The 10,027-nt window shown below is 40.2% G+C and overlaps 1 protein-coding gene and 1 long non-coding RNA gene across 2 annotated transcripts; both read right to left on the bottom strand.

The window, feature by feature from the left end:
* Positions 1-334: 334 nt before the first annotated feature.
* Positions 335-1,746, bottom strand: LOC125588844. Its single transcript, XR_007325019.1, has 2 exons — positions 800-1,746; positions 335-722 (listed from the first exon to the last, which is right to left on the bottom strand). It is a non-coding gene; the product is annotated as an uncharacterized LOC125588844 (long non-coding RNA).
* Positions 1,747-7,629: 5,883 nt separating this feature from the next.
* Positions 7,630-9,405, bottom strand: LOC125588388. The gene has a single exon (XM_048759706.1). It carries the CDS (start codon positions 9,403-9,405, stop codon positions 7,630-7,632), a length of 1,776 nt encoding a protein of 591 aa, XP_048615663.1.
* Positions 9,406-10,027: the final 622 nt, after the last annotated feature.

Here is a 10,027-nt window from a genome sequence, read left to right as displayed (position 1 = left end):
AATCAAATATGTAACTCGAGCTTACAGATATTGGAAGAATCACTACAAGAAAAATGTGTTTTAATAGCGGACGAATAACGCTATATAACGATACTATAGCGGTTTTTGAAGCGATGTATCATCGCCCGTCATAATAGATCAGACACATTAGATAGCGGTTTTTTTACTGCTATCTTATTGTTATATATTATATTGCTTTTTTGTATGCAATTAAATGTTCTTTAATAGCGTGTGTTTATTGTTATTATTTACATTAAATTTATTTATTTTAAGATTATATATTTTAGAATTATTTATTTTAGAATTATTTATTTGTAGGTTTAATTATTAAAAAAAAAGATAACAAATTATTTTTTATTAAACATTAGAAATTACATTTGAAAAAAGATAAGAATCGGTTTACACTTAACACTAAACCAGATGTTTTAAAAATTAAATCTAATCTAACCTAATCTTAATTAAACCTAATCAAAACCTAATCTTCTTGGGCCAGCCTCCTCACCAACTTCTTCGTTCCTCGCCGCAAGCCCCATGACCACCACCTCTTCTCACGGCCACCAACTTCTCCATCGCCTCCTCGCTGCAAGCCCCATGACCACCACTCTGCTCCGACCACCAGCTTCTCTGTCGCCTCCTTGCCGCAAGCCCGATGGCCACCACCTGTGCTCACGACCACCATCTTCTCCATCGCCTCCTAGCCGCAAACCCAATGACCACCACATCTGCTAACAATCACCACCTCTTTCTCACTTTTAACGAGAGCATAAAACCACATTTAAAAGAGAAATAGAGAGGTGACCGGTGGTGGTGAGAGAGACGGTGGTGAAAGGGAGAGATGGCGGTGGTCCAACATCTTCAGATCCGCGGTCGCTGGGTTTGGCTCCACCTTCAGATTCGTGTGTGTGTGTGTGTGAAGAGAGTGTTACAGAGAAATGAAATGTATGTTACATGAATCGTGTGTGTGTGAAGAGAGTGATACAGAAAAAGGAGATGTTTGCTACGTGAATCGTGTGTGTGTGTTTGAGACAGCGAGGGAGATGAGGAGAATAATACTAAGGAAGAGATCGATGGAGTCTAGAACAAGGGAAATGAAAAGATGAATTCTTGGCCATTGGATTACAAATAATCAATGGTCAGATATATTAATCCAAATTTTGAAAAATTGGCCAATAAGAAAGAAGGACGAAGATCACAAAAGAGTGATTTTGAGTCTTTGGATCCAAACTAATCAAAGGCCCAATAAAACTAATAATAATTATATGTTCATTTATCTATAATCATCTTTTTGTGTTGTTTATTATTTAATGGTTTATTTTTATTTTTGAATTGTATAATGTAAATTTGAAATATTATACATAGTTTGATAATTATATTATAGAAATTATATTTTATAAAGTTTGAGGTTTAATGTTCTTATGCTATATGTTAAAGTATGTGGTTTAGGGTTTATATGGTTAAACTTTTGAAATAGGTATATAGTTTGAGATTAAGTTATGAAAATATTTAAGTTTATATTTTAATATTTAAGATTTGAAGTTTAAGTTTAAAAATATTATAAAGTTTATTAGTGTATTAAAGTTTAAAATTTAAAATTTGTGTTTAGAGTTTAAAAATTTGTTTAGGGTTTAGGGATTCAAAAGCCAAACATGACGTTTTAATTATATCCTGCTATTAAACATAAGTGTTACATATAAAATTACGCGCTATCATAGAGTTTCCAAATATACCACTCAATTATAGCGTTTCCAAATATACAAACGCTATCTAAAACCAACGGGTTTCACAACCATAGCAGAAAGATGAAAAACGCTATCCTCTACTACTATCAAAACCCATATTTCTTGTAGTGAATAGATATATATTCAACCAAAGAAAAAGCTAAATACATACCTTACTGTTTTTCCAATATGCATATCGAGTACGACGCTTGGTTAATGGGTTCACGGACTCAATAATACTGACATCAGATTCTGGTTGTGTTGCAAATATGTTCGTCAAGATATGCATGGGAACATATTGAAAATATTATTAGCCGTTTTCCATAAGTCGTCTGTAGTAACGCTTATTGTTTCTACCATATCACCAAGGAGACACATCGATAAATAAGGAAATAATTCTTTCCGAATGATACAAACTTCCTGTACACAAAACGTAAAATATATTAAACTTTTGTTTTTGACGGTAGTTTTATTACATATACCAGTAATTACATAGAAATTTCAGAAAACTACTTTAGAAATTGTAGTGTTTATTTTACATTATTAATAGTAGTAGTCATATCAGACGCACAATGTTGAAGAAGTAAGCAAGAGATGTTATGAAGAGATAAGAGTACATAAAACCGTAATTGTTCCTCGCTTATTGTTGATTCCTATGGATTTTCTGTCACGTTCCTTTGTTTGCTTGGGAAGGAAGGGACGATACATATAATTCAAAATAGTTCCATTTATCCATTTGTGTTCATGCTCAAATGGTTAATTAGCCTAATTAAATTTCTGATGTTTACATTTTTTTCCTAGGGCTAGTGCGGATGCGTTTATGGGTTTTATATGCCTAATTAGATTTGTGAATCTTCCTTTATTTTGTTTGTTGCTGGAAGCAACAAGCGCTTCCTATAAGTGCCTTCATATGCAAGCTTTAATTTGTATAATTAAGCTTTATATATACAAGTAGGAATTAAGCTCTAAAACGAATTATTACCTCAAAGTTGAAGTAGAAAGAAGGAGGCAAGTCGGATGAAGTCACAAGATAAGTAAAAAACAAAGGCTTGTTTTGTTGGCTTTAAGAATTTAGGGGCATCATATCCTACGTAAATGAGTTATCCAAATCTTGTATTCACCGGTTAGAGAGACAGTCTTGAATCTTGATGTCAGGCCAAGTCCTCTACTGGCCCTCTCCAGAAGGCGTTTCAAAACTTTTGTGATAGCGAAGGCAGTATTACATCGACATTGAAGTGGCTAAGTTTTCTCGGTTTGAGTAAGAGTAAGCAGAAGACGTTCATAAGTTCAGCCTCATACTCTTCGGAGAACTAAATACAACAGGAAAGGTAATATGTTTTAGTTGGTGTTATGTTTCATGTTGTATCTTATCTATTGTGGAGATACTACATGCAATGCTTCAATGTATTCACATCTACAATGAACATGAATCTCATGTACATAAACAAGTCCAGATCATCTTTATTTTTATTTTAGTTTTCAGTATAGATAAACAATCACCTCTTCATATGTTCATGACTTAATCCGAGTTTTAAAACATTTTCTCCAGTTCATGCATTTGTAAGATGGGTATGTGATACGAAGATCCAACATATCAAAAGAGATTAGTTTTTGTTCTCCTATCAAGAAGAAAAGTAATATCAACAGGGCAGTAAACTTGGTATCATATTCCATAAACTCGTCACAAGCGATCCAGATTGAAGCAGCACAATGAGCAAGTAGCTCACGCGTAGTGTTTTTTTTTTGTTTTAATGCCCTTATTACTTGTAGAGTTGTAGTTGTAAAAGGTTCACCAAGGCATAATTAAAAAAAAAGCATAACAAAGATTGATTTCAGTACTTGGTATCTTAATTTGTTTGAAAGGTTCACCAAAGCATTAACCCGACGTTGGTGGTCGAGTGGTGTGAGGCGGCTCGCAATGGTCCTAAGGGCCGCGAGTTCGAACCTCCCCCTCAGATATACCCCTACGCCGGGCCACCCGGGCCCACCCTGCTACTTCTGGGGTGGAAATGACGTGGCTGCTGCGGGCCTCGAGGGATGTCTGGGCTCCGGCTTGGGACCCTCGGTTAACAAAAAAAAAAAAAAAAAAAAAAAGTGGCACGGCTTCAAATACTTTTAACTTCATCGATGAAAATCTTAATTAGCTGGTTAATAATAAAGAAAACAAATAACGATTTAATTTTTTGCCAAATAAAATAAAGTTAAAAATAACGATTTACATATTCATTTACATCTCTCCCACACCACAAACTCAATTTTTAAGGAATTGAAAAAGCAGTACTTAAAGTATATCAAACCACGGTTGTAGCCGTCTTATCAGCAGCCTCTGTGTCTTTGCGGTCCTCTTGGTAACAATAGGATACGATACCCAAAATGACAAGTATGATGCCTATAAGCGGACCCAGTATTTTGACGATCAAACCTGTCGTCGTCTCCATCGATCTTTCTTTTAATGGATTTCTGTTTATTGGTTGATAGAAACAAATGACCATCGATAGAACCATCTATATATATATACTTCCTTTTCTAAGATGAGCCGTTTGCTGACTTTGTATTTTCTAAATTCTTACAATACATACCAGGTGTTGCGTTTAACCTCCACTTGTGTACATTTTTAATAGGATTTTATTATATAGTTGAGAGTTGAGACGTGTGATTGACCCATTCTACTACTCGGGTTGTCTATGTATTAGTTTGGTTTTATATGCTTTACTAAAAAATACATTTTTCAGAAACACGATGTCAACTAACAAAATCAATACTTATGCTTACATTTTCCAGAAACACGATGTCAACTAACAGAATCACCACGTTCATGACTTTCTATTTTGAGTAGTACTAAATCTACTGAGTTCTGATTTATGCATACATGTTTACATCTCTTGCACGCAATATCTCAGAGTATAACATATTAACATTCATGTTTCACATGTACAAACATATTGGAAACAATGAATGTTGTAAACTCTGCAAAGGTTTGGAGAACTTATTATTCATATGACAAAATAAGATATTAATGTAGCGGAAGTATCTGTAGTAACCGATAACGCGAAGATAACGTTGAATTCTGCGAATGCCCGTTAACTAAGCCTTCTTAAAGTCTGTTGAATTCTCAAAGAATGCCCAGAAACTAAGGATCAAGAGTTGTATAACACAAAGCTCTAAATTTTTATTAAATCAAATCAAAGGTAACTAAGAAACAATAGCAGAGATATATTTATATAGGCTCACAGACGAGTCCTATTTTAAGAAGTAAAAACCATAAGATAAACATGAAAGCCAAACGATAAGGATACTTAAGAAAAGGAAAGCTTTAAATAAAACCAAATAGGAATAGGAGATGTACGCTACATCAGGTCCCCTCCCGTACGAAAGATTCGTCCACGAATCCGGCAAGTGTCTCATCATCTGGTTCGTACTTGAACAAATGTTTCACATTAAACACATCGGCAGTGTAGATATGCGGAGGTAAGGCCAGACGATAAGCATTAGGGTTAATCTTCTCGCTGATCTCAACAGGACCTATCTTGCGTGGCTTCAACTTATTGTATTGGCCCGTCTGGAAACGTTCTTTAGTCAGCACAGCCCACACACGATCGCCCACTTCAAAATGGACCTCACGCCTATGCTTGTCCGCAGCCGTCTTGTGCTTGGAAGTCGCGGCTACCAAATTATCGCGAGCAGTAGCATGGACATGAACCAATTCATTCACGAACTCCACCGCACGACCATGAAATTCAGCGGGGTTGGGAAGAGAAGTTAAAGCCAAGGGACTCCGTGGATCGAGGCCATACACAACTCTAAAAGGACTAAACCCCAGGCTGCGGTTAAGAGCATGATTATGAGCAAACTCCGCTTGGCACAAGCAAGAATCCTAAGACTTAATATTAGTCCCGACCAGGCAACGTAACATGTTACCCAACGACCGGTTAACAACTTCAGTCTGACCGTCGGACTGCGGATGGTAGGCATAATTCATATTTAAACTCGTCTTAAGGAGTTTCCACAAAGACCGCCAAAAATGGCTAATGAATCGAGAATCTCGATCAGACACAATTGACTGAGGGAGGCCATGGAGGCGTTATATTTCACGGAAAAACAACTGCGCGACCTGAACCGCATCCGTCGTCTTTTTGCATGTGATAAAATGGACCATCTTAGAGAAACGATCCACGACTACAAAGATGGAATCATTACCACGCTGCGTCCGAGGAAGGCCTAGAACAAAGTCCATACTCAAGTCAGTCCACGGCTGAGTCGGGATTGGGAGAGGCAAGTACAGACCGGCATTAGAAGCGTGTCCCTTTCCTTGTTGACAAACCGTACAACGAGCTACATAACGCTCAACGTCCCGGCGCAGAGTCGGCCAAAAGTAGTTATCAGTTACCAGCTTGAGCGTTCGATCGCGTCCAAGATGCCCCTCACCATGCAACTCCTTAACAATCTGAATACGTAGACTGCACTCAGGAACACACAGTCGGTTGTTCATGAAGATGAACCCATCAACCATCGAGTACTCAGAGCGAACACCGTGAGTGAGGTCCAACCAAATTGCCGCGAAGAAAGGATCCGTAGCATACAAGGTTGCGAAGGTTTCAAAACCCGTCACAGAAACAGACAGCGTTGAGACTAGGGCGTGGCGTCGACTAAGCGCATCAGCTACCTTGTTGAGCTTCCCGGACTGATGCTTTATAACAAAAGTAAACTGCTGCAAGTATGCCGTCCAAGACGCATGTCTTGAGGAAATCTTGTCTTGTGTGCCAAGATATTTCAACGCCACATGATCTGTAAACAACACAAACTCTTTATGCGCCAGATAGTGACGCCAATGTTTGATAGCTTGGACGATTGCATAGAACTCGATATCGTACGTACTGTAACGTATACGGGAACCGGCCAACTTCTCGCTATAGTAAGCGACAGGTCGTCCTTGTTGGCTCAACACAGCTCCAACTCCCAGCTTCGATGCATCACAGTGCAACTCAAAAGGCACATCAAAATCAGGAAGAACTAATATAGGGGCCGTTGTGAGTTTATGTTTGATGACCGCAAAAGCTGCATCCGCTGCCGGTGTCCATGAAAACGCCGCACTCTTCATACAGTCTGTTAACGGTGCCATGATTGCACTAAAATTATGGACAAACCGTCGATAGAACGAGGCCAGACGATGAAAACTTCGAACCTCAGTGACTGTTATAGGTGTCGGCCAAGAGGCTACGGCATCAACCTTGAGTGGATCAACCCTTAACCCTGCTGCAGAGACGACATAACCGAGAAACAAGACCTCTGAAGCCCCAAACTCACACTTCTGTTTGGCAATAAAAAGGTTCTCCTTGCGTAACGCTAATAAGACGTCCCGCAGATGATCAAGATGTTCCTCCATCGTCATACTAAAAATTAGTATATCATCGAAATAGACTACCACAAAGCGTCCAATGAACTGTCTGAGGGCTTGATTCATTACCCGCATAAAGGTGCTCGGAGCATTAGACAACCCGAATGGCATAACTAACCACTCAAATAGTCCCTCCGGAGTCTTGAACGCAGTTTTCCATTCATCACCGGGGCGAATCCGAATCTGATGGTAACCGCTCTTAAGATCCGATTTGGTAAAGATAGAAGCTTTTCCTATCTGATCCAAAAGATCATCAAGACGTGGTATCGGGAATCTATACCGCGTTGTGATTTTGTTAATAGCACGGCTGTCAACACACATGCGCCAGGAACTGTCCTTTTTTGGGATAAGTAACGCCGGGACCGCACAAGGGCTCAAGCTCTCCCGCAAATAGCCTTTCTTTAGTAAGTCCTCCACCTGTCGCCTCAGTTCCTCGTGTTCTTCCGGACTCATGCGATAATGGGCACGGTTTGGTAAAACAGCGTTGGGAACTAGGTCAATATGATGTTGGATATCTCAGAGAGGAGGAAGACCGGACGGAAGCTCCTCCGGAAATAGATCTTCAAACTCTTTGAGAATGGGGGTGAATGCTGGAGGACACGGTAGTTGTTGTGGTGGAGGAGGGGTCAAGGCGACGAGGGAAAATATCGGGCTGCATGTACGTAGCTCGTCTTCAAACTGTGATTTAGAAATAATTAACAAGTTTTGCTTTGAAGAGGTGTGCTGTGTGGTGCTCGAGGGTGCCTTATCCGTTTCTGGTGAAGGTAAGAGTGTTATTTTGCGCCCTTCAAACATAAACGAATGAGTATTCGTCTTGCCGTTATGCAAAACTTCCCGATCATACTGCCATGGACGTCCCAAGATGAGATGAGAGACATCCATAGTCGCAATATCACAATACAAGGTGTCCTTGTAAAACAACCCGACAGAGAGAGAAACCAAGGCACGCTGAGAAACGTATACTTCGGCGCCGGTTTGCATCCACAGCAGACGATAAGGGTGAGGATGAGCTTCGGGAGTGAGCGATAATTTTCGAACAGCTTCTTCGGACACGACATTTGCCGAGCATCCTGAATCAATAACAAAACGAGAAATTTTTCCTTTGACCGTGCAGGTTGATATGAACAATGACGTGCGTTGCCAGGCCTCGTTGGTTTTAGGAGCCATGCAATTCCGGCGTATCATGAGGCAAGTACCAATGTCACCGTAAACCTGCTCTTCGTCGACGTCGTCAAACTGTTCTTCATCATCGTCATATATTGGATCGCCGATGATTTCTCTGTCGTTGGCCAACAAACCCCGACGACCCTTATTAAGAGGATAAGCCGTCTGTATGTGACCTCTTTCCCCACATGTGAAACAACGGAGAGCGTTGGGGCGAGAAGGACGAGGTTCAGCTGTCGGCGTGACAGTTTCAGTAGGACGAGCGTTGTTCCGTTGTCCGGTAGTTGATGTAGCCGTCGTATCACGCCCTGTAGAAGTGTTGGTGTCATCGGTGGGGGTCGTGGTGCGTATTCGTGAGTTTACTGGCCATTGGTTATTGGTCGCCCGTGATTGTTGCTCAACCAATAAAGCTCTTTGGCGTGCTTCCGAGACCGAGCTAGGATCAAACTGCTGTAGCATATTTTGTAGTTGAGGACGAAGTCCTGCTATGAACCGAGCTACCAACTGATCTTCTGAGTCGTGCACGTCAATTCGTGTAAGCATCTGATAGAATTCCTTAGCATAATCCTCGACTGATCGGGATCCTTGACGTATGTTATGGAACTTTTGGAACAATAGGCGTTCAAAACTATACGGAATGAAGATTTTCCGCATATGTTTCTTAAGCTTGTCCCAAGAGGTGATTTTATCTTTTCCCCGACGCGTTCTGGAGAGCTTAAGTTGGCTCCACCATGCTGCGGCGTGTCCGCGAAAACGTGTTGTCACCAGAGGCACCTTCTTCTGTTCGGGAACGTCCTTGAATTCGATGATTTCATCGACGGTTACAAACCAGTCAAGTAAGTCCTCCGGCTGCGACCCTCCATTGAACTCGGGAATCTCAAGTTTTAACCCCGATGTCCAGCGTAAGTCATCGTTGTTCCGGTTATGTCGATCGTGTTGTTGTTGACGATGTGGACGATCATCTCCGAATGGGTTTTCATCGTCGATATCGTCGTCTTGCTCATCAAAAACGGGATTGTTGTTGCGGTGTTGCCGTTGTGGTTGAGCTACGTGGGCTGCGTTTGCTGCGTTTGCGGCGAAGGCGGCTTGTACTCCGGCTTGAACTCCGGCTTGAATTGCTTCTGCCATCGTTCGTCTCATATTATCTTGAAAACTTTCCTGAAAGTCTTTTAGGAATTGTTGCATCTGCGTCCATTCGTTCGGATGAGGTGCCATTGAAACCAAAGATCGATAATCACGAGTAGAATCGCAATTAAAAAGGTCTCTGATACCAACTAATGTAGCGGAAGTTTCTGTAGTAACCGATAACGCGAAGATAACGTTGAATTCTGCAAATGCCCGTTAACTAAGTCTTCTTAAAGTCTGTTGAATTCTCAAAGAATGCCCAGAAACTAAGGATCAAGAGTTGTATAACACAAAGCTCTAAGTTTTTATTAAATCAAATAAAAGGTAACTAAGAAACAATAGCAGAGATCTATTTATATAGGATCACAGACGAGTCCTATTTTAAGAAGTAAAAACCATAAGATAAACATGAAAGCCAAACGATAAGGATACTTAAGAAAAGGAAAACTTTAAATAAAACCAAATAGGAATAGGAGATGTAAGCTACATCAGATATTGATATGTTTCTATCATTATCACATGCAAACTTGACACACAAGTAACAAACGAATTCTCCAATGTATTCTTCTTAGTCCCTTCTTATCATATTGGAAATGTTTCTAAAACTCTATAAACAAATGACATG

Source organism: Brassica napus, chromosome C6 (genome assembly GCF_020379485.1).
Source record: "Brassica napus cultivar Da-Ae chromosome C6, Da-Ae, whole genome shotgun sequence".
Lineage (NCBI taxonomy): Eukaryota > Viridiplantae > Streptophyta > Magnoliopsida > Brassicales > Brassicaceae > Brassica > Brassica napus.
This window is presented reverse-complemented; position numbering and strand designations above follow the sequence as displayed.